Source organism: Coregonus clupeaformis, chromosome 11 (genome assembly GCF_020615455.1).
Source record: "Coregonus clupeaformis isolate EN_2021a chromosome 11, ASM2061545v1, whole genome shotgun sequence".
Lineage (NCBI taxonomy): Eukaryota > Metazoa > Chordata > Actinopteri > Salmoniformes > Salmonidae > Coregonus > Coregonus clupeaformis.
In genome coordinates, this window is record NC_059202.1 from 3,328,956 (window position 1) to 3,354,048 (window position 25,093).

General features: G+C 43.4%; 2 protein-coding genes across 4 annotated transcripts; both read right to left on the reverse strand.

The window, feature by feature from the left end:
- Positions 1-1,555: 1,555 nt before the first annotated feature.
- On the reverse strand, positions 1,556-4,537 carry zgc:153031. 2 transcript variants are annotated; one of them, XM_041891113.1, is made up of 7 exons: positions 4,433-4,537; positions 4,201-4,285; positions 3,650-3,699; positions 3,263-3,371; positions 2,916-3,042; positions 2,496-2,611; positions 1,557-2,287 (listed from the first exon to the last, which is right to left on the reverse strand). In XM_041891113.1, the coding sequence occupies exons 2-7, from the start codon at positions 4,239-4,241 to the stop codon at positions 2,191-2,193; spliced, it is 540 nt and encodes a 179-aa protein (XP_041747047.1). In that variant the 5' UTR covers positions 4,242-4,285; positions 4,433-4,537; the 3' UTR covers positions 1,557-2,190. The 2 variants fall into 2 exon arrangements, with proteins under 2 accessions (XP_041747046.1, XP_041747047.1); XM_041891112.2 differs by having other exon boundaries at positions 1,556-2,287; positions 4,201-4,537.
- A 4,641-nt stretch (positions 4,538-9,178) lies between these two features.
- Positions 9,179-25,093, reverse strand: cry1b (cryptochrome circadian regulator 1b). Of its 2 annotated transcripts, none has more exons than XM_041890646.1 (9): positions 24,534-25,093; positions 18,123-18,231; positions 16,128-16,270; positions 12,502-12,775; positions 11,851-12,303; positions 11,461-11,612; positions 10,933-11,135; positions 10,454-10,539; positions 9,179-10,094 (listed from the first exon to the last, which is right to left on the reverse strand). In XM_041890646.1, exons 1-9 carry the CDS (start codon positions 24,689-24,691, stop codon positions 10,074-10,076), a joined length of 1,599 nt encoding a protein of 532 aa, XP_041746580.1. In that variant the 5' UTR covers positions 24,692-25,093; the 3' UTR covers positions 9,179-10,073. The 2 variants fall into 2 exon arrangements, with proteins under 2 accessions (XP_041746580.1, XP_041746581.1); XM_041890647.2 differs by lacking the exon at positions 24,534-25,093 and adding an exon at positions 18,344-18,772.

Consider the following 25,093-nt stretch of genomic DNA (forward strand, 5'->3'; position numbering starts at 1 on the left):
ACACATCTGCCACGCTGATCCTCAACACGGGGGCCCCTCAGGGGTGCGTGCTCAGTCCCCTCCTGTACTCCCTCTTCACCCATGAATGCATGGCCAGGCACGACTCCACAACAGTGGTAGGCCTGATCACCGACAATATATATATATATACACACACATACACACACACACACACACACACACACACACATATAAATACATATATATACACACACATATCCTTTAAAAATATATATATATTTCCTTTATTACTTTCCAACCCCACCACACCTTCCCTAATTGGAGTAAGCTAGTGAACAACAATGCTTAGGCCTCTACTTCCAGCGTATACATACTATATACATTTTATGGACACAGTACATTTTACAATAATTATATTATGTTTGTTTTTACTCCTGAACTTCCTTTACCCTCAACCTCTCCGATCATTTTCATGATGTCCATCCGGTTTGCTTCTATATGCCATATCTTTCTAACTGTGCTCTTTCACAAAAGCTCAGAACCTATAAGCTCGCTGCCTCCTGTAGCTCAGTTGTTGTGGGTTCGATTCCCACGGGGGGCCAGTATGAAAAAAATGTTTATGCACTCACTAACTGTAAGTCGCTCTGGATAAGAGCGTCTGCTAAATGACTAAAATGTAAAACCTATATACTTATTATGGACACAGTATGCTTTACATTAGTTATCTTGTTGTTATTAGTTGTTGTTAGTTGTTATTAGTCCCATCCTTCAACTCCATTCAATACCACCCATCTATCTCTTATCACAATCCATATTGGATTTCTATTTGCCATATATATATATATATATATATATTTTCAACTGTACTGTGATGTTTTACAGAAGTTCTGAACCCTTCTATTCTCATTGTTTCTACAGATTGTACATTGAAAATATTTTTTTTTGCTAAAAGTATTATTATATTATTTATCGATTGACTATGACTTTTCAGATCACCCAGTAGTGCTATCTGCAGGGTTAGCTCCAGGTAAATATTGCAATCCTTTAGCCATTCCTGGACCTGTGTCCAAAAACAAGCTACAAATGGACAGTACCAAAAAATCTGCAGAGCTGGGAAGATTGTATCCCCCATATAAATAACATTCTATTGGTAGCAAGGATTTTGTATAATAATTTAAATTGAAAAATTATAACTTTTGAATCCGGCGTCGTTTTGCGTATAAGTTCATAAACACTGTGCCATGAAATCGGTACGTCAAAAATCTCTTCCCAACTATTTTGCAATCTATATGGGACGGCTGTCAAACCTTTGGTCCTTAAATTAAACTGGTATCCTTTATTTATCACAATTTTCTTAAACCAATTATGTTCTTTAATGCAGGGCCGACAGACAAGTTCCTTACTTTCTCCCCCTTCCACTTTCCTCTTCCATTTTTGCGGTAATGCTGCAATTATTTGGTTGTAATTTTGGGTAGAGTAGACATTTCCATATGTTTTTGTTAGCTGCATGTGCGACATAACTCTACCAGTCCTACATTGTTGGTTAAGGGCTTGTAAGTAAGCATTTCACTCTAAGGTCTACCTACACCTGTTGTATTCGGCGCATGTGGCAAATACAATTTGATTTGATTGATTTTGATATCATCGTAATTATAAATGTAAAAAACATTCCAGGCTGATTTCCAGGCTTTGGGTGGCGACTCCATACTTTAATTGCCATATGATATGAAATGTTCAGACATAAATCGGGAACAACCCCCCATCCCTAGTGCCCACATTGTTATGAGTCACCCCAGGCCACTCTTGCTCTGACATAAGCTCTGACTCAGACAGAGCCATATTGGTTTGGTCCTAGCAGAATATTACAGATAAGGGGAAAGGATAGCAAGGATGATACATCAAACAAGGAAGGCTATTATATTGGACAGCAGTGGATCCATCATTTATGCCAAACATGAAAAGCCTTCTGTATCTGACAACACATGACTAACAGTAACACAAATCAGAATGGGATGGACTTGTTGACTTTTCTAATTCATTAGTGTTATGGAACTGTGCTGATGGAGTCACAGGCACATGAGATGAAGCAGAGTGAGTGGGACATTTGTAATGTTCAACTGGATAATGATAACTATTCGAATTGCACTGGAGAACAGAATAGTTCAAAAAAGGCACCTAAGATCTGACAAAGAATAGTCAATGTTTTCATTCATGCAGTAAGTTACAGTTTTAAATCACCTCAGCTCCACAGATCTCCCTCTTGAAAACTTCAAACTTAAATGTAACCCCATTCTCCTCTTGAATATCATTTGGTACTCCAGGAAACCTAGTTTGAAGTTAAAGGAAACAAAAAGGGACAACTTAGACAGATTGATGAAGACACAAAGAGCTTTCAAACACTTGGCCTGACGTGTGTGTGTTACTTGGCCAATCAGAACAGAGTATAGATCCACTTATCAAAACAGTCCAAAGATTAAGCAAACAGTGTTGCAGCCTAGGGCCAGGAGAGCAGAGAATAAAATATGCTTCCTTACCTCTCTTGTTTTCTAAAAATGCTTCGGTCAAACTGCGGGAAGAAGACGTCACAGTCGAAGTCAGCCATGATGTCAGTGAGGTAGATGAGTTCACACCAGGGATGCATCAGGGCCTCCTGATGACAAGGGAAAGGTAATGAGCTACGATATAGACTAATATAGTGGATGGACTGTCCTATAATCCATCCATTTAAAATTCCTAACCCATATTAAAGTCCTGGGGCCATTTTAATAAAGCATCTCAGAGTAATGCTGATCTAGGATCAGGTCCCCCCTTTCAATGTAATCATATTAATTATGATCTAAAAGGCAAAACAGATCCTAAATCAGGACTTCTACTCTGAGACGTTTTATAAATACGGGGCCAGGTCATACTGTGCCACAAAGTTCCCACCACCCACATAGAGACACAACAGTCACCTGATAGACCTGTGACCCACCCACAACCCAGATGGTGTCCACCAGGTCACAGAAGGGTCGCAGCAAGGCTAAGCCGATCCCGCTGTCGAAATCTTGACACAGGAAGTGGGCATGCTCCGGGAGAGTGCTGGGAGTGAGTGACACCCAAAACAAGCAATCATTTCTAAAACCCAACTTTTCTAAATCTCGGTTGACTATATTTGACTATGTTTAAATTACTCAAGTTTAAATTAAGTGAAATTATTAACATGGCCAACTTTGAATACAAGACTCATTGAGGTATATAAAACATTTTGTTAGGTTGTGGACTGTGTGTGTGATTGGTAGTAGTGTGACCTTCGGCTTACCTCAGGGTGGTACTCAGGACCACATGGAGGACATTGGGCAGCATAGAGAACAGACTGTCTGGGTTGGAGAACCAGCAGCCCCTGCCCCACACCATCATGTTCAATTTTCCTGTGAAAGGGTTTACCGAGTTCACCTTACATTGTAAAGACCATTTGGAAAAAGTTACTATTTTATTCCTTATAGTGAATGTTGCTGTCAAACTATCAATAGCTGAATAACTCAGGTTGTAGTATCTACACCTATTACAGAAACAGTGCAAGGTTCTATTGCATTTCAACCGCAGCTTGTTTGTCTGCATTTCTCTGTGCTCTCTACTTTTCCATCATTGAGTTGGAGCACTGTTAGCTAAAAGCCTTTAAGTCAGAAAGGAAATCAATCAAAATTACCTGGTAGGGAGACATTTGTTGTAGTGTCCAAAAAGAATTTGAATTCTGTCCTGTGAACGCAATATTTGTACACATTGATTACGATTGGACCAATACTATCAACTCTTGCCAAATACTCCTATGTATGGACCTAAACCAGTTCAAGAACCACAAACTTGAAAACATGTATTTATATTGAAATACATGTAGACAAGTGTTATACCTGTTATTAAATGTTATCAAGTAACTGTGTCCATCCCAAAAAGCATAATGGGATCCGACTTCACATACCACCTGTTGACAACTGGCCAGAATGTAATGCGTAATTACGCATTTAGGACACAATTAAATGTAGTATGCGCATTAATTAATGCTCCAAGTATAGATGTTTAGAAATATCTTGTAGCCTAAATCTATTAAAAATAAAAAAGGACTTGTTATCATTGAATATGCTACAATCACGCAAGTATGTAACTTGTAATGCTTGCTTTTACATAGCCCAAACTTGAAACCGTAAGGCATATATCAAATCAAATCCGTAATATATAAATGAATAATAATGTATCTCTTACGGTAAATCCCATGGCAATTGTCCATCTTTTCCTATTCCCATGTTGTTGCATGCAGCGCCGATGAGCCGCAGCGGTTTCCTCTGTACTTTGTCCGCAAACATCGTCGATACATTAGAAGGTACAATATGAACTGGCTGGTTTAACAGTGTTCATATAACGCACTCAGATAAGCAGGCAGACTTAATAACGCATTGGATAATTTAAGTGCATAACAACCACTGAATTGTTCTACCTTGTATAACCAAAGCCAAAGGCAACTGTGGACAGGAGGGTGAGGGTCAGTATTTTGCTTGTTAAATCCAAAGTTTGTGTGTGTGGAGAGAATGCGCTTCTGGAATTTGCGGACACATCTGGAACCGCTCTCTCTGGATGCAACGTGACCAAAGGGGCTGTCCATGTTTACCACTGATTATGAAACAATTAGAGGCACTGGGGTTCGCACTCCCTCCCCAGATACACTAAATGACCAAAAGTATGTGGACACCTGCTAGTCGAACATCTCATTCCAAAATCATGGGCATTAATATGGAGTTGTTTCCCCCTTTGCTGCTATAACAGCCTCCACTCTTCTGGGAAGGCTTTCCACTAGATGTTGGAACATTGCTGCGGGGACTTGCTTCCATTCAGCCACAAGAGCATTAGTGAGGTCGGGCACTGATGTTGGGCGATTAGGCCGGGCTCGCAGTCATTCCAATTCATCCCAAAGGTGTTCGATGGGGTTGAGGTCAGGGCTCTGTGCAGGCCAGTCAAGTTCTTCCACACCGATCGACAAACCATTTCTGTATGGACCTCGCTTTGTGGACGGGGGCATTGTCATGCTGAAACAGGAAAGGGCCTTCCCAAAACGGAATTGTCTAGAATGTCATTGTATGCTGTTGCATTAAGATTTTCCTTCACTGGAACTAAGGTGCCTAGCCCGAACCATGAAAAACAGCCCCAGACCATTATTTCTCCTCCACCAAACTTTACAGTTGGCACTATGCATTGGGGCAGGTAGCTTTCTCCTGGCATCCGCCAAGGCCAGATTTGTCAGTTGGACTGCAAGATTGTGAAGCGTGACTCATCACTCCAGAAAACGCGTTTCCACTGCTCCAGAGTCCAATGGCGGTGAGCTTTACACCACTCCAGCCGATGCTTGGCATTGCGCATGGTGATCTCAGGCTTGTGTGCAGCTGCTCGGCCATGGAAACCCATTTCATGAAGCTCCTGACGAACAGTTCTTGTGCTGACATTGCTTCCAGAGGCAGTTTGGAACTTGATAATGAGTGTTGCAACCGAGGACAGACACTTTTTAAGGGCTATGAGCTTCAGCACTCGGCGGTCCCGTTCTGTGAGCTTGTGTGGCCTACCACTTTTCGGCTGAGTTGACCGGGGCAGCTCCAGCAGGGCAGAAATTTGACAAACTGACTTGTTGGAAAGGTGGCATCGTATGACGGTGGCACGTTGAATGTCACTGAGCTCTTCAGCAAGGCCATTCTACTGCCAATGTTTGTCTATGGAGATTGCATGGCTGTGTGCTCGATTTTATACACGTCAGCAACGGGTGAGGCTGAAAAAGCCGAATCCACTAATTTGAAGGGGTGTCCACATACTTTTGTATATATAGTGTGGCATATGAACAGGTCACAAGCCATGGCAAAACATTTTAGAATTACAGGAAATTAGCTGTAAAACTTCCTGGAATTTTGCAAACCTATTCTCTCAGCCTCATTGCAAAATGTGTAGAATAGCATGAGATTAGCTATAAAACTGCACATTTTTCTCTCTGCCATATGGAAATGTGTAGAATTACATGAAATTAGCTCGCCCCCCCCCGTTACTTTAGATTCATTGTATTTTGCATTATTACTGAATTTTCTTTATACTATTTTTATTATTGAGCTTAAGTATGTGAAGTAAGTAGCCTTGCACGAGCCTTGGCTTGTGCGAGCTGGAACGGCTCATAGGGCAGGAGCCGATCTCCTGTTTCTGTAGCGTGAGGCAGCTTGATGTACAAGTACACCCCCTGGACAGGACGCTAGTCTATTGCAGGCCTGCCAAGCAGTCGCATCAGGTCCCATTTTTAGTCTTTGGTATGACCTTGGCCAGGTATTGAACTCGCAACCTTCCAATCTCAGGGTGGACACTAACCACAAGGCCACTGAGTTGGTCATTGAACTTAAGACAACCAATATTTGCATGTCCATGCCATAAGCAAACCATCAGCCTACAATAATTACTTTGAGCCGGTGTAAATTTTTTTAACCTTTTACTGCAGATACAGTTGAAGTCGGAAGTTTACATACACTTAGGTTGGAGTCATTAAAACTCGTTTTTCAACCACTCCACAAATGTCTTGTTAACAAACTATAGTTTTGGCAAGTCGGTTAGGACATCTACTTTGTGCAGGACACAAGTAATTTTTCCAACAATTGTTTACAGACAGATTATTTCACTTATAATTCACTGTATCACAATTCCAGTGGGTCAGAAGTTTATATACACTAAGTTGACTGTGCCTTCAAACAGCTTGGAAAATTCCAGAAAATTATGTCATGGCCTTAGAAGCTTCTGATAGGCTAATTGACATCATTTGAGTCAATTGGAGTTGTACCTGTGGATGTATTTCAAGGCCTACCTTCAAACTCAGTGCCTCTTTGCTTGACATCATGGGAAAATCTAAAGAAATTAGCCAAGACCTCAGAAAACAAATTGTAGACCTCCACAAGTCTGGTTCATCCTTGGGAACAATTTCCAAACGCCTGAAGGTACCACGTTCATCTGTACAAACAATAGTACGCAAGTATAAACACCATATGACCACGCAGCCGTCATACCGCTCAGGAAGGAGACGCGTTCTGTCTCCTAGAGATGAACGTACTTTGGTGCGAAAAGTGCAAATCAATTCCAGAACAACAGCAAAGGACCTTGTGAAGATGCTGGAGGAAACAGGTACAAAAGTTTTTATATCCAAAGTAAAACGCATGTGCGAGCAAGGAGGCCTACAAACCTGACTCAGTTACACCAGCTCTGTCAGGAGGAATGGGCCAAAATTCACCCAACTTATTGTGGGAAGCTTGTGGAAGGCTACCCGAAACATTTGACCCAAGTTAAACAATTTAAAGGCAATGCTACCAAATACTAATTGAGTGTATGTAAACTTCCGAACCACTGGGAAAGTGATGAAAGAAATAAAAGCTGAAATAAATCATTCTCTCTACTATTAATCTGACATTTCACATTCTTAAAATAAAGTGGTGATCCTAACTGACCTAAAACTGGGAATTTGTACTAGGATTAAATGTCAGGAATTGTGAAAAACTGTTTAAATGTATTTGGCTAAGGTGTATGTAAACTTCCGACTTCAACTGTACATTAAGAACAGTCAAAAATACACAAAATGGGCACAAAAATAACAATTGGGTTACAAGAAAAAGAAACCAAAAACATGCAATATCAAATTATTACTGTACAAATTGTGAGTTGAATCACTCCCTCACACACACAATTACAGTACCAGTCAAAAGTTTGGACACACCTACTCATTCAAGGGTTTTTCTTTATTTTTACTATTTTCTACATTGTAGAATAATAGTGAAGACATCAAAACTATGAAATAACACATATGGAATCATGTAGTAACCAAAAAAGTGTTAAACAAATCAAAATATATTTTATATTTGAGATTATTCAAAGTAGCCACCCTTTGCCTTGATGACAGCTTTACACACTCTTGGCATTCTCTCAACCAGCTTCATGAGATATTCACCTGGAATGCATTTAAATTAACAGGTGTGCCTTCTTAAAAGTTAATTGCGGAATTTCTTTCCTTTTGAGCCAATCAGTTGTGTTGTGACAAGGTAGGTGTGGTATACAGAAGATAGCCCTATTTTATAAAATACCAAGTCCATATTATGTCAAGAACAGCTCAAATAAGCAAACAGAAACGACAGTCCATCATTACTTTAAAACATGAAAGTCAGTCAATACGGAAAAAGTGCAATCGCAAAAACCATAAAGCGCTATGATGAAACTGGCTCTCATGAGGCCCGCCACAGGAAAGGAAGACCCAGAGTTACCTCTGCTGCAGAGGATAAGTTCATTAGAGTTAACTGCACCTCAGATTGCAGCCCAAATAAATGCTTCACAGAGTTCAAGTAACAGACACATCTCAACATCAACTGTTCAAAGGAGACTGCGTGAATCAGGTCTTCATGGTCGAATTGCTGCAAAGAAACCACTACTAAAGGACACCAATAAGAAGAAGAGACATGCTTGGGCCAAGAAACACAAGCAATGGACATTAGACCGGTGGAAATCTGTCCTTCGGTCTGATGAGTCCAAATTTGAGATTTTTGGTTCCAACCGCCGTGTCTTTGTGAGACGCATGTGTGGTTCCCACAGTGAAGCATGGAGGAGGAGGTGTGATGGTATAGGGGTGCTTTGCTGGTGACACTGTCAGTGATTTATTTAGAATTCAAGTCACACCTAACCACCATGGCTACCACAGAACTCCGCAGCGATACGCCATCCCATCTGGTTTGCGCTTAGTGGGACTATCATTTGTTTTTCAACAGGACAATGACCCATCACAACTCCCAGGCTGTGTAAGGGATATTTGACCAAGAAGGAGAGTGATGGAGTGCTGCATCAGATGACCTGGCTTCCACAATCACCCAATCTCAACCCAATTGAGATGGTTTGGGATGAGTTGGACCGCAGAGTGAAGGAAAAGCAGCAAACAAGTGCTCAGCATATGTGGGAACTCCTTCAAGACTGTTGGAAAAGCATTCCTCATGATGCTGGTTGAGAGAATGCCAAGAGTGTGCAAAGCTGTCATCAAGGCAAAGGGTGGCTTCTTTGAAGAATTTTAAATATATTTTGATTTGTTTAACTCTTTTTTGGTTACTACATGATTCCATATGTGTTATTTCATTGTTTTGATGTCTTCACTATTATTCTACAATGTAGAAAATAGTAAAAATAAAGAAAAACCCTTGAATGAGTAGGTGTCCAAACCTTTGACTGGTACTGTATATACAGTGTTATATCATTCCCTTAATACATTTACAAAGGGTAATAAGAAGGAAACGTGTTTACAAAACGTATGATGCACTTCTGCTTATGCTGCCTTTGAATGCTCCTCAGAACCTTGGATTTCTGAATTTCCAACAGCACTTGAAGGCGGCATTATACCCCATAGAATAACTAGGGGCATTTGACCTGACAATTCCAAGTTGGGTAATCGTGTTATCAGCTTGAGGCTGATGCCATTCCCAATGACTAAGACTGTACATTATACTGCACATATAACATGCCCTCAGGCTCAAACACAGCCACCACCCAGTGTTCTTCCAGCAAATCTAACTTGTGCCTCCATGTTTTTTGTATTAATTATAGTGATGCCAACACTTCTATACAAGACAGTTTGGTGGTGTGCATGTTAAAGAGAGTAATCTTGTGAGACATCATTACCTCTCTCTAGTAACACTGGGGACAGTGTCACCGTGGGCTTGTGATTTGAGCATTGGGTTTGAGATTCTCCACAGAGGCTGAAGGTCACAGACAGCGATGCTGCGATTAGTTCTCTGGGCATCATGTGGTCTGATGTTCCATTTAACCGGCTGACTTCACAGAAATCTGGCAGAGTTTGTGGAATGCTTGCAGTCTCCTCTCCTCTTCCATTCCTGTTGCTGCTCACACCCCTGAGGTAGATGTGCTCCTGTAGAGTTGAAGAGTCAGGGAAGGAGGACGCAATGTTGAGGCGCTGGTCGACTCTGCTGGAGAGCAGGGTGGCTGGAATCCCCTCTTCCTTCTCCTCTTCAGGGACTAGTTGCTGGTCTGCCTCCGGGCCTTGTTGCTACTGCCCGGTGTGAGGTCCTCATTGCAACGCTTCACAGCGACCTTTCCTCTGCCTGAATTAAAAACAATGATAAAATAAATATTTTATCATATAATCTGATTATTTCCCTATGAAATTGGTTATGGAAAAATGCAAACATTTCGATTACTATTCTTATCTACCTTTTGTTCAATCAGGGAGGTAAATTAAAAGCCTATTCCCATTTGCAACCTCTATTATTATCCTTAGTAACATCGTGCCTGACAAGTACTATCACATGACGCACCTTTCCCACCCATGCCACAGCCCATATCAGAGATGGATGAAGTCGCAGTCAATCTCAGTGTAAATAAGATTAAGGTTAACACTGATCTTTGGAAAAAGCCCAGTTTCTCTGTGGCAGTCAAGGAAGGAACTAAGGAGGATTGTTACCTGCTTGAGCGGCTCCCTCATTCTGGATGTGACCCCTGCACCATGTCCACCGTTATTAGGATTGGCAGCCACTGTCGCGAGCAGCCCTGTGAAATGGAGACAGAGTTGGACAGTCAGTCTCTACCACACCACAGCCCCATAGATAATCATTGATAATGGTAACATAACAATATAAAAGAAAATAAAGTCACTGTATTCACAATCAATCTCAGAGTAGGAGTGCTGATCCAGGATCAGCACCCCCCCCCCCCTTTATTCATTATAATTGAGAAGGCAAAACTTTTACTCTGAGACGCTTTGTGAATAGCTTATCATGGAAATCTTTATTATCTGAAAACAGCTGATTTGAAGTGGACTTCAAAGCTATTAGCTGTAGTTTCAGCAGGTCATGTGCTCTGTGCTATCAGCTGTACTTTCAGCAGGTCGTGTGCTCTGTGATATCAGCTGTAGTTTCGGCAGGTCATGTGCTCTGTGCTCACCCAGGCCACGGTAACAGGAGAGCTGTTGGTAGATCTGCTTCATCCTCTCGACGTTGAGGCGGCTGGCCTCGGCGTGGTGCACCATGGGCTTGGGGTAGTGCACGCCTATCACGCACTTGGCCGCCTTCTGCACGCTCTCGGGTGCGTTCCAGGGGTCGTAGATGTACTTGGCTGGGAAGCCCTTCAGTATGGGCAGATAACGCCTGGAAAAACCAAATGGAGAAAATACACAGTTTTTAAAAAAGGACCATGGTGACACACTTCTTCTGCAATGAACAATGGAGAAAAATTGTCCATGACATTTCTAGTGGGTACAGCATGGAAATCTCACCAATACTCTATGGAATGTATAATGAGACATTGTGGTCTAGCAGGTCATGCACAGAATTGTTTGTCATAGTATTCTGCATGTTCTACATGTCTTGTCACAAGCATGGTGAAATAAAACACTAAGGTATATTACGGTGTACCACACTGGTTAAACATAGCGGTGGGGTGGACAACTGGGTGCAGGGAAGGTCTTCTCACCTTATGTAGTCTCCGTTGGGGTCTGTCCTCCTGCCGAAGCCCACGGGGCAGTAACAGTGGAAGAACTGCTGGAAGAAGGAGCTGCAGGAGAGCCACATCCAGCTGCCTGCATTCACACTCCAGTCTGCATCCAGCAGCAGCTCCTCAAATACCTGACAGGTACATAAACACACACATGCTGAGATACAAACAGAACAACGATAAACAGTCATACATTGGGTTGCAAAATTCTGGGAACTTTCCCTGGTTTTCCTGAACCCCGGAATCCTCCAACCAGGATTTCTGGAAAACCAGGGAATTTATTTAAGTTCCTGGAATTTTGCAACCCTAGTCATACATACATCAGATTTTCCCCTGTCATCTCCTCTCTCGCCATGCCCCATTATCTACCTTCATGCCCTCTTCCCAGCTGATCCACAGGTCTCCCCGGGTCAGGAAGCAGGCCACGGCATGTCTGGCCAGGTGGTGGATCCAGCCCTCCTGCCTCAGCTGGGTCATGATGGCGTCGATCCAGGGGAACCCTGTCCTCCCCTCGGCCCACTTGGCCAGCGCCTCTGGGTTGCGGTCCCAGGGAATCTGCACGCACACAAGGTTGCCCTCCATCTTGTCGAAGCAGGGGTTGTTGGTGGCCGTGGTGTAGAAGAACTCGCGCCACAACAGCTGGCCATAGAGTGAGAGGGGTGGAGAGCTGTTTTTCTTCACCTTCCTGTAGAGGTCAGTGAGTTTGAAGTAGAAGAGGCGACAGGAGAGGCAGCCGAAGCGGAGATAGGGGCTGAGGCCCGTGGGGCTGGCCAGCAGGGAGTTGACGTTCATCCGGGGACGCTCAAAGTTGGCCACCCACGCCTGGAACATAAAGGGTTTGAGTCAGGACCACATTGGAACATGTCTATCTCACAGGCACATGACACACTATGTTCAGGAAATAAAGGCATTTTTCTATTACAAATATTGTCACATTTTCAGGAAGAAAATTGACCCCAACACTGGTACTGTATGTGTCCACCAGTAGTGGTGGGATATAAAGAAAGGACTCCTTCCCACCTTTCTCTCCAGATGCCTCTCCAGGCGAGTGAGGGCCTCAGTCTCTCCCCCCGGCCATACTGCTGTAGCCAAGCCTTCTGTCTCAAAGCCAAGCTCCTCCAGGGAGGGCACACCAAACTTGTCGTCGTGGTCGTCACTGATGGGCGTGGCACACTTCCGCATGACCTCAGCTGTGATGGTCTCGGCGGGCATCTCCACAGCATCCATGTGACTTATGAGCACCTGGAAACACTTGTAGGTGAGAGGGGACTGGCCTCTGTTCAGCTCGATGATCCTACAGAAACACATGGACAGAGATAAAGGAATTTAGTGCATCACATAACACTATCATTATGGCATAATTTATGAATATGTTGCAAATACATTGCTAATACATAATGTTTGCGTATTTGAGCAACTAGAAGACTTAATAATAACAAGGTAATAACATTCCCATTACTTTTAGTCAACATGGGTTGTGTTCTCATAAGATCTAATGTACAGTGGGGAGAACAAGTATTTGATACACTGCCGATTTTGCAGGTTTTCCTACTTACAAAGCATATAGAGCTCTGTAATTTTTATCATAGGTACACTTCAACTGTGAGAGATGGAATCTAAAACAAAAATCCAGAAAATCACATTGTATGATTTTTAAGTAATTAATTTGCATTTTATTGCATGACATAAGTATTTGATCACCTACCAACCAGTAAGAATTTCGGCTCTCACAGACCTGTTAGTTTTTCTTCAAGAAGCCCTCCTGTTCTCCGCTCATTATCTGTATTAACTGCACCTGTTTGAACTCGTTACCTGTATAAAAGACACCTGTCCACACTCAATCAAACAGACTCCAACCTCTCCACAATGGCCAAGACCAGAGAGCTGTGTAAGGACATCAGGGATAAAATTGTAGACCTGCACAAGGCTGGGATGGGCTACAGGACAATAGGCAAGCAGCTTGGTGAGAAGGCAACAACTGTTGGCGCAATTATTAGAAAATGGAAGAAGTTCAAGATGACGGTCAATCACCCTCGGTCTGGGGCTCCATGCAAGATCTCACCTCGTGGGGCATCAATGATCATGAGGAAGGTGAGGGATCAGCCCAGAACTACACGGCAGGACCTGGTCAATGACCTGAAGAGAGCTGGGACCACAGTCTCAAAGAAAACCATTAGTAACACACTACGCCGTCATGGATTAAAATCCTGCAGCGCACGCAAGGTCCCCCTGCTCAAGCCAGCGCATGTCCAGGCCCGTCTGAAGTTTGCCAATGACCATCTGGATGATCAAGAGTAATGGGAGAAGGTCATGTGGTCTGATGAGACAAAAATAGAGCTTTTTGGTCTAAACTCCACTCGCCGTGTTTGGAGGAAGAAGAAGGATGAGTACAACCCCAAGAACACCATCCCAACCGTGAAGCATGGAGATGGAAACATCATTCTTTGGGGATGCTTTTCTGCAAAGGGGACAGGACGACTGCAACGTATTGAGGGGAGGATGGATGGGGCCATGTATCGCGAGATCTTGGCCAACAACCTCCTTCCCTCAGTAAGAGCATTGAAGATGGGTCGTGGCTGGGTCTTCCAGCATGACAACGACCCGAAACACACAGCCAGGGCAACTAAGGAGTGGCGCCGTAAGAAGCATCTCAAGGTCCTGGAGTGGCCTAGCCAGTCTCCAGACCTGAACCCAATAGAACATCTTTGGAGGGAGCTGAAAGTCCGTGTTGCCCAGCGACAGCCCCGAAACCTGAAGGATCTGGAGAAGGTCTGTATAGAGGAGTTGGCCAAAATCCCTGCTGCAGTGTGTGCAAACCAGGTCAAGACCTACAGGAAACGTATGATCTCTGTAATTGCAAACAAAGGTTTCTGTACCAAATATTAAGTTCTGCTTTTCTGATGTATCAAATACTTATGTCATGCAATAAAATGCAGATTAATTACTTAAAAATCATACAATGTGATTTTCTGGATTTTTGTTTTAGATTCCGTTTCTCACAGTTGAAGTGTACCTATGATGAAAATTACAGACCTCTACATGCTTTGTAAGTAGGAAAACCTGCAAAATCGGCAGTGTATTAAATACTTGTTCTCCCCACTGTATGTCGGCCAGGAACTACAGTAGCTAACTCAGCAAAAAAAGAAATGTCCTCTCACTGTCAACTGAGTTTCTTTTCAGCAAACTTAACATGTGTAAATATTTGTATGAACATAACAAGTTTCAACAACTGAGACATAAACTGACCAAGTTCCACAGACATGTGACTAACAGAAATTGAATAATGTGTCCCTGAACAAAGGGGGGGTCAAAATCAAAAGTAACAGTCAGCTGCATTAAGTACTGCAGTGCATCTCCTCCTCATGGACTGCACCAGATTTGCCAGTTCTTGCTGTGAGATGTTACCCCACTCTTCCACCAAGGCACCTGCAAGTTCCCAGACATTTCTTTGGGGAATGGCCCTAGCCCACACCCTACGGTCCAACAGGTCCCAGACATACTCAATGGGATTGAGATCCGGGCTCTTCGCTGGCCATGGCAGAACACTGACATTCCTGTCTTGCAGGAAATCACGCACAGAACTAGCAGTATGGCTGGTGGCATTGTCATGCTGGAGGGTCATGTCAGGATGAGCCTGCAGGAAGGGTACCACATGAGGGAGGAGGATGTCTTCCCTGCAATGCACAGCGTTGAGATTGCCTGCAATGACAACAAGCTCAGTCCGATGATGCTGTGACACACCGCCCCAGACCATGACGGACCCTCCACCTCCAAATCGATCCCGCTCCAGAGTACAGGCCTCGGTGTAACGCTCATTCCTTCGACGATAAACGCGAATCCGACCATCACCCCTGGTGAGACAAAACCGCGACTCGTCAGTGAAGAGCACTTTTTGCCAGTCCTGTCTGTTCCAGCGACGGTGGGTTTGTGCCCATAGGCAACGTTGTTGCCGGTGATGTCTGGTGAGGACCTGCCTTACAACTGGCCTACAAGCCCTCAGTCCAGCCTCTCTCAGCCTATTGCGGACAGTCTGAGCACTGATGGAGGGATTGTGCGTTCCTGGTGTAACTCGGGCAGTTGTTGTTGCCATCCTGTACCTGTCCCGCAGGTGTGATGTTCAGATGTAACGATCCATTGCAGGTGTTGTTACACGTGGTCTGCCACTGCGAGGACGATCAGCTGTCCGTCCTGTCTGCCTGTAGCGCTGTCTTAGGCGTCTCACAGTACAGACATCGCAATTTATTGCCCTGGCCACATCTGCAGTCCTCATGCCTCCTTGCAGCATGCCTAAGGCACGTTCACGCAGATGTGCAGGGACCCTAGGCATCTTTCTTTTGGTGTCAGCGTCAGTAGAAAGGCCTCTTTAGTGTCCTAAGTTTTCATAACTGTGACCTTAATTGCCTACCGTCTGTAGCTGTTAGTGTCTTAACGACCGTTCCACAGGTGCACATTAATTAATTGTTTATGGTTCATTGAACAAGCATGGGAAACAGTGTTTAAACCCTTTACAATGAAGATCTGTGAAGTTATTTGGATTATTACGAATCATCTTTGAAAGACAGGGTCCTGAAAAAGGGACGTTTCTTTATTTGCTGAGTTGAGATCTCTTGACTGTGTGTGTGTGCGCATCTGTATGACCCACTCACTTGTCCAGGTCGTAGAGCGTGTGGGAGACTTTGACCGTGACTTCCACCCCGGCCTCGCTGGCCAGCTTCTGGATGGCGGCGTCACGCTCCTTGCCGAAGGGCTCAGAGTCGTACTCGTAAAACAGCCGGTTAATCTGCCATTCCTGGGAAGCCGAGAGAGAGGGACAAGGTCAGTCACGCCACAGTCAAGACACCATGGTAAATACCATGGTAAATAGGGGACCTTTACTTTGGTAAAGATAGTGGAACACGTAGGAAGATCATAGACAATACCATGGATTCCCATGGAATTCAAATACGGCAAATGTTTTCACATACAGATCATGTGAAGAGTACATTCAAAAAAGTATTCAGACCCCTTGACGTTTTCCACTTTTTTTACGTTACAGCCTTATTCTAAAATGTATTAAAAATACAAAACAGAAATACCTTATTTACATAAGTATTCAGACCCTTTGCTATGAACTCGAAATTGAGCTCAGGTGCATCCTTGAGATGTTTCTACAACTTGATTGGAGTCCACCTGTGGCAAATTCAATTGATTGGACATGATTTGGAAAGGCACACACCTGTCTATATAAGGTCCCACAGTTGACAGTGCATGTCAGAGCAAAAACCAAGCCATGAGGTCTAAGGAATTGTCCATAGAGCTCCGAGACAGGATTGTTTTGAGTCACAGATCTGGGGAAGGGTACCAAAACATTTCTGCAGCATTGAAGGTCCCCAAGAACACAGTGGCCTCCATCATGCTTAAATGGAAGAAGTTTGGAACCACCAAGACTCTTCCTAGAGCTGGCTTCCCAGCCAAACTGAGCAATTGGGGGAGAAGGGCCTTGGTCAGGGAGGTGACCAAGAACCCGATGGTCACTCTGACAGAGCTCCAGAGTTCCTCTGTGGAGATGGGAGAACCTTCCAGAAGAACAACCATCTCTGCATCACTCCACCAATCAGGTCCTTATGGTGGCTAGACGGAAGCCACTCCTCAGTAAAAGGCACATGACAGCCCGCTTGGAGTTTGCCAAAAGGCACCTAAAGGACTCAGACCATGAGAAACAAGATTCTATGGTCTGATGAAACCAAGATTGAACTCTTTGGCCTGAATGCCAAGTGTCACGTCTGGAGGAAAACAGGCACCGCTCATCACCTGGCCAATACCATCCCTACGGTGAAGCATGGTGATGGCAGCATCATGCTGTGGGGGTGTTTTTCAGCGGCAGGGACTGGGACACTAGTCAGGATCGAGGGAAAGATGAACGGAGCAAAGTTCAGAGAGATCCTTGATAAAAACCTGCTCCTGAGCGCTCAGGACCTCAGACCCTAAGCACACAGCCAAGAGAATGCAGGAGTAGTTTCGGGACAAGTCTCTGAAATTCCTTGAGTGGCCCAGCCAAAGCCTGGATTTGAACCCGATCTAACATCTCTGGAGAGACCTGAAAATAGCTGTGCAGCGACACTGCCCATCCAACCTGACAGAGCTTGAGAGGATCTTAAGAGAATGGGAGAAACTCCCCAAATACAGGTTTGCCAAGCTTGTAGCGTCATACCCAAGAAGACTCGAGGCTGTAATCGCTGCCAAAGATGCTTCAACAAAGTACTGAGTAAAGGGTCAGACTACTTACTTAAATGTGATGTTTTTTCTTTGTCATTATGGGGTATTGTGTGTAGATTGATGAGGGCAAAAAACAATTTAATCAGTTTTAGAATAAGGCTGTAACGTAATTTTTTTTGGGAAAAAGCCAAGGGGTCTGAATATTTTCCGAATGCACTGTATATCAAGACATTTGAGCTGATATGACACAGCGGAAGTACGGTACAGTAACTGACTAGTTTAATCATATATGAGACCGTATTTCTATGGGGCATCCTGTACTTCTATGAGGCAGACGTGTACTGTACACAGTGGCTGTGCAGTACTGTAAGTGTGATGGGTTAACTATGATACAGTAGCGTGATGGGTTTACTACTACAGTACAAATGTGACAGTGTTTACTGTACCTTGAACAGCCTGGGGAAGACATCAGTAGGCTGGCCCCGGATGACAAACAGACAGGAGTTTAGCTTGTGGAGGCTGGCGTCTAGGTCCTCCAGACACTGTAGTAAGAACCTGGAATCAAACGGAGAAGATGATGAATGATCTGATCATATATCAGAGAGGAAATAGGCTACAGATGTAACGCTGATCTTATTACGTGTATTCAGGCAAATATGGTATTTACATTATATGGTATTCACATTATCCCAAGGTCACGTGATGGATGTTCCAGCTCTCATTATGATACATATATCCATCATGTGAGCCGTGGCTTAAGGACAACAAAGTCAATGGTAAGTAGAGTTGCATCATATCAACGGCTTTACTTCATGTCAACAAAGCCTTTGAAGTTAATGTAAAGTGGAGATTGAATTGAAAAGAAGGCTAGTAGAAAGGAATTGCAATCATGGGAATGTTAGCTGCTTCTCATTGTATCATGTAGCCAATAAATTACCCCTTTAACTAGGCCTAATTTGTTATGAAAACTTGGATATCAACCAAGTCAAGAGAAGGTGACTGTCTAAACGTTGTGTTCTGTGTTGGGTGACTAAACTGTCCCTTTAACCTCTACGGGATCTGTGTCCCTATACCGGGACGGTTGCTGCTCAATATGCGATATGTGACTAGAATGGCATTGTAAACAACGCCAACTTTCCGGGACATACACGTCTTATATGTGCAGAAAGCTTAAATTCTTGTTAATCTAACTGCACTGTCCAATTTACAGTAGCTATTACAGCAAAAAAATACCATGCTATTGTTTGAGGATAGTGCACAAGAACAAAACACTTGTCACGGCAACTGGTTTGATCCCCCCCCCCCTGCAGGGTAATATAAAAGTTGTATTTTTTAAAGATCCAATACGTAATATTGTACATTGATCATAATTAGGTTTTAGTCCAGAAAAGCTATCTAGAACTTCAATGAGACATTGCAGGGATCTAGCTTGCAGACTTAATATAAAACTTGAGTCATCGGCATACATGGACACCTTTGTTTTTAAGCCCATTTATCTCCCGGGGAAACTGGTCATTGAGACCGAATTTGGTCCCTTTAAGCTCCCTTCCCCTGCTTTTGATCAGCTATGTACTTGAAAATGTATAAATTGACCAATTTGGAAAATTTGGGAAAAGTCCTGGCAGACTTGATAGAAAATATTGTGTAGTAATGTAATTCTTCACTGGATCAGTCTGAAACTTTGCACACACAATGCTGCCATCTTGTGGACAAAATCTAAATCACACCTAGATTCCTACATCAATGTCTGGCCTTTCTCTTGCATTTCAAAGGTGATGCAACAAAACAAAAAATTGAAAAAACATGTTTTTTTTGTTAGTATTCTTTTACCAGATCTAATGTGTGAAATTCTCCTACATTAATTTCACATTTCCACAAACTTCAGTGTTTCCTTTCAAATGGTACCAAGAACATGCATATCCTTGCTTCAGGTCCTGAGCTACAGGGAGTTAGATTTGTGTTTTTAGGCAAAAATTGATAAAATGAGGTTAAGGAGGCATCACTTCATCCAAACCCTTATCTGAGAATGGTGTCCTTGTTTTGGGTTGTGCTCCTCCATTCACACAGTGACTGCTGTACTTGGAACTCTTATGAAACAGGTTTTGTAGAGCGTTTAGCCCAAGCAGCACTGGAGGCAGCAGGGTTTAAAATGTGATCTCTGAAAAGGTAATATAGCCTATTATGCAACCCTTGACGACTAGCGGCCCTACAAGCAATGTCATCATCATGCATATGCTTGAACAGCAGGGTAATGCAAGGTGACCACAAAGCAAACATTGTTGGCTAGGCTCAATTCTGTCTGAGAATCAGTTGTGCCACTCACCCCGAGCAGATTACACACACTGGGAACTTTATATTGACTAGGCCTATATATACAGTTGAAGTCGGAAGTTTACATACACTTAGGTTGGAGTCATTAAAACTCATTTTTCAACCACTCCACAAATATCTTGTTAACAAACTATAGTTTTGGCAAGTCAGTTAGGACATCTACTTTGTGCATGACACAAGTAATTTTTACAACAATTGTTTACAGACAGATTATTTCACTTATAATTCACTGAATCACAATTCCAGTGGGTCAGAAGTTTACATACACTAAGTTGACTGTGCATGGGAAAATCAAAAGAAATCAGCCAAAAAAATGGTAGACCTCCACAAGCCTGGTTCCCTCCTTGGGAGCAATTTCCAAACGCCTGAAGGTACCACGTTCATCTGTACAAACAATAGTACGCAAGTATAAACACCATGGGACCACGCAGCCGTCATACCACACAGGAAGGAGATGCGTTCTGTCTCCTAGAGATGAATGTACTTTGGTGTGAAAAGTGCAAATCAATCCCAGAACAACAGCAAAGGACCTTGTGAAGATGCTGGAGGAAACAGGTACAAAAGTATCTATATCCACAGTAAAACGAGTCCTATATCGACATAACCTGAAAGGCCGCTCAGCAAGGAAGAAGCCACTGCCCCGAAACCGCCATAAAAAAGCCAGACTACGATTTGCAACTGCACATGGGGACAAAGATCTTACTTTTTGGAGAAATGTCCTCTGGTCTGATGAAACAAAAATAAAACTGTTTGGCCATAATGACCATCGTTATAATTGGAGGAAAAAGGGGGTTCTTGTAAGCCGAAGAACACCATCCCAACCGTGAAGCGCGGGGGTGGCAGCATCATGCTGTGTGGGTGCTTTGCTGCAGGAGGGACTGGTGCACTTCACAAAATAGATGGCATCATGAGGAAGGAAAATTATTTGGATATATTGAAGCAACATCTCAAGACATCAGTCAGGAAGTTAAAGCTTGGTCGTAATTGGGTCTTCCAAATGGACAATGACCCCAAGCATACTTCCAAAGTTGTGGCAAAATGGCTTAAGGACAACAAAGTCAAGGTATTGGAGTGGCCATCACAAAGCCCTGACCTCAATCCTATAGAAAATGTGTGGGCAGAACTGAAAAAGCATGTGCGAGCAAGGAGGCCTACAAACCTGACTCAGTTACACCAGCTCTGTCAGGAGGAATGGGCCAAAATTCACCCAACTTACAGTGGGGGGAAAAAGTATTTAGTCAGCCACCAATTGTGCAAGTTCTCCCACTTAAAAAGATGAGAGGCCTGTAATTTTCATCATAGGTACACGTCAACTATGACAGACAAAATGAGAAGAAAAAAATCCAGAAAATCACATTGTAGGATTTTTTATGAATTTATTTGCAAATTATGGTGGAAAATAAGTATTTGGTCAATAACAAAAGTTCCTCAATACTTTGTTATATACCATTTGTTGGCAATGACACAGGTCAAACGTTTTCTGTAAGTCTTCACAAGGTTTTCACACACTGTTGCTGGTATTTTGGCCCATTCCTCCATGCAGATCTCCTCTAGAGCAGTGATGTTTTGGGGCTGTCGCTGGGCAACACGGACTTTCAACTCCCTCCAAAGATTTTCTATGGGGTTGAGATCTGGAGACTGGCTAGGCCACTCCAGGACCTTGAAATGCTTCTTACGAAGCCACTCCTTCGTTGCCCGGGCGGTGTGTTTGGGATCATTGTCATGCTGAAAGACCCAGCCACGTTTCATCTTCAATGCCCTTGCTGATGGAAGGAGGTTTTCACTCAAAATCTCACGATACATGGCCCCATTCATTCTTTCCTTTACACGGATCAGTCGTCCTGGTCCCTTTGCAGAAAAAACAGCCCCAAAGCATGATGTTTCCACCCCCATGCTTCACAGTAGGTATGGTGCTCTTTGGATGCAACTCAGCATTCTTTGTCCTCCAAACACGACGAGTTGAGTTTTTACCAAAAAGTTATATTTTGGGTTCCATCTGACCATATGACATTCTCCCAATCCTCTTCTGGATCATCCAAATGCACTCTAGCAAACTTCAGACGGGCCTGGACATGTACTGGCTTAAGCAGGGGGACACGTCTGGCACTGCAGGATTTGAGTCCCTGGCGGCGTAGTGTGTTACTGATGGTAGGCTTTGTTATTTTGGTCCCAGCTCTCTGCAGGTCATTCACTGGGTCCCCCCGTGTGGTTCTGGGATTTTGCTCACCGTTCTTGTGATCATTTTGACCCCACGGGGTGAGATCTTGCGTGGAGCCCCAGATCGAGGGAGATCATCAGTGGTCTTGTATGTCTTCCATTTCCTAATAATTGCTCCCACAGTTGATTTCTTCAAACCAAGCTGCTTACCTATTGCAGATTCAGTCTTCCCAGCCTGGTGCAGGTCTACAATTTTGTTTCTGGTGTCCTTTGACAGCTCTTTGGTCTTGGCCATAGTGGAGTTTGGAGTGTGACTGTTTGAGGTTGTGGACAGGTGTCTTTTATACTGATAACAAGTTCAAACAGGTGCCATTAATACAGGTAACGAGTGGAGGACAGAGGAGCCTCTTAAAGAAGAAGTTACAGGTCTGTGAGAGCCAGAAATCTTGCTTGTTTGTAGGTGACCAAATACTTATTTTCCACCATAATTTGCAAATAAATTCATAAAAAATCCTACAATGTGATTTTCTGGAAAAATTCTCAATTTGTCTGTCATAGTTGACGTGTACCTATGATGAAAATTACAGGCCTCTCTCATCTTTTTAAGTGGGAGAACTTGCACAATTGGTGGCTGACTAAATACTTTTTTTCCCCACTGTATTGTGGGAAGCTTGTGGAAGGCTACCCGAAACGTTTGACCCAAGTTAAACAATTTAAAGGCAATGCTACCAAATACTAATTGAGTGTATGTAAACTTCTGACCCACTGGGAATATGATGAAACAAATAAAAGCTGAAATAAATAATGATCTCTACTATTATTCTGACATTTCACATTCTTAAAATAAAGTGGTGATCCTAACTGACATAAAACTGGGATTTTTTTTAGGATTAAATGTCAGGAATTGTGAAAAACTGAGTTTAAATGTATTTGGCTAAGGTGTATGTAAACTTCCGACTTCAACTGTATATTCTGGCAGGCTGGTGCTGGTCCCAGAGGAGCGGTGTAATTTCTTATAGCTAAGACAGCCTATGCCATTCTGTTCTGGCTGGTACAGCTATGTAAACTGCCTGGACTACGTGTGTTGCCTGCGCTGACCTCGGCTCAATCACCGGCTAATAGGGCAGCTACCATAAGAGGAGGCTAGTTCTCTGGAGGAAGCGTGGTTGAGTGGGGGGTAAAATGTAGGTCAAAGCTGCTAGGACTGGAGAGCAGAATGTCATAACCACCCCAATGACACAGTGCCCCATTTCCCCTGCCTGCACACACTCAGCCAGGACGGGGAGGGGGACTTACATAATCCTTACTGCTATGCATGTTCTTAAACCCTAGCTGAAATGTAGGCCTACTCTCCCGATGGTAATAGAAACAACTGAGAATGCCCCACGTACAGGGATGTTTTCTACATGGGTAATGCAGTCAGGTAATTCTCCCCTTGTCTCGATCTAAACAGGAGGTTATGCTTTAAATGAACATTCTCATAAGTGGCCAAACTAAAGCAACATAGTATCTGGGCTAAATGAAAGGGAGGGCATTCAAGTTCAATCAGTCATCTCAACAGTCCTTGGTCCCCTGGAATGCCCTTATTTCCTGTGTTGCACACAGATATTTACTATAGCTGTGTGCATAAGTGTGGCGCTAGGAAAGCCCTACTTTCCTACCAAGGCGGCACACCACACACACACACTGTCATTCGATAACCACCTACAGCACTGGGATTCCTCCTGGTGTTATGATGACCCAGATTTGGTTTTCCTTAACCTATTGACCAACAGTGCATGAGCGATGTCTGGCATGCGCACAAGGTCATAATCTATCAAAAAGGTCACCATGACGGATCCATCAGAGCCCCTAGGCTACGAGACTCAAATTCACAAATGTGGCAAGTCTTTCTTTGAACTTAAACAACATTTCTGAATGCAAAAAGCAGGGATCTGTGTGACCTACATCTGCGCTAAACACATCTGTGTTGTGTGTGAATGCAATATGAGCCACTCAATTAAAAACGTCCTCTAATATAGGGGTTCCCAAACTTTTTTACTCTGGGCCCCTTCCACCATTGGGGAACATCCCGCGCCCCATCTATTTCTATGGGCACAAGCACTGTTCATGACACAAAAACTGTTCACACCCCTCTTGTTGGTGGAGAGAATTTTGCAAGTTGAAAGCTTATTTCCTGCAATTCAAAAAAAAAAAATCATGGGGTGCAAAGAAAATGTTGCAGTTTTGAAGCTAATTTTTTCTTACACAATTCTATACATTTTGCCATGTCTAATGTGTAATTATGTGATATTTGGCCTAAAAAAATGACTAACATGACAAGAGGAACTGATGATGCACTACCCGTTTAGGAACCACTGCTCTAATACCTCCACCTGCTGATGCCCACGTTAGAGGACCCTGCAAACCAGGGGTCTAGGATGTAAACACAACGAAGGGTGTCTGCTCCCCGAATAGACTCCTTCAGAGAGGGGTTGTCGTGGAGCCGCAGTCCCTTCCTGAACCAGTGGATCGTGTTGCCGACCATTTCACCTGCTGTCTCTTCTAGTTATGTCCGCGACTCGAGTATTGGTGATAGCGCTGCGTTGACGTCAAAACAAAACACTTACGAGCTAAAACAATAGCCCTTGCATGCCCAAACTTAGTTTAGGTTCAGTCGCCTAGGTGGTTTTATAATGTATAGTATTAGATAAAAAGAGCAATTAAGTAAAAAAAAACAATTAAAAACGATGTTCGACCTGCTGGCTAGCCTAGCAGCTCGAAAGGGTATAATTGCGTTGTTGTAGCTAGCTATTTTCCAGAGAAGGAAGAAGAGCGCTGGTTCAGTAAGCGCGAGCGAGTGAACTAAAGTACAGCAGGTAGAACGTTTTGACCAGAAATGAGAAATTAATCTGTCTTCCAGGTTCACTCGAATGTATTCCCATTTGCA

Bases quoted from the DNA above. Each gene is read 5' to 3' on its own strand.
- cry1b (XM_041890646.1), bottom strand. From the start codon at position 24,691: ATGGTCGGCAACACGATCCACTGGTTCAGGAAGGGACTGCGGCTCCAC. The intron at 18,232-24,533 runs GTATTAGAGCAG...GTTTGATTCCAG, and splicing joins GTGGGCATCAGCAGGTGGAG to GTTCTTACTACAGTGTCTGG. The intron at 16,271-18,122 runs GTACAGTAAACA...TCGGCTTCCCAG, and splicing joins TCTTCCCCAGGCTGTTCAAG to GAATGGCAGATTAACCGGCT.
- zgc:153031 (XM_041891112.2), bottom strand. From the start codon at position 4,301: ATGTTTGCGGACAAAGTACAGAGGAAACCGCTGCGGCTCATCGGCGCT. The intron at 3,700-4,200 runs GTAAGAGATACA...TTGCGTTCACAG, and splicing joins CAATTGCCATGGGATTTACC to GACAGAATTCAAATTCTTTT. The intron at 3,043-3,262 runs GTAAGCCGAAGG...ACTCACTCCCAG, and splicing joins GTCCTGAGTACCACCCTGAG to CACTCTCCCGGAGCATGCCC.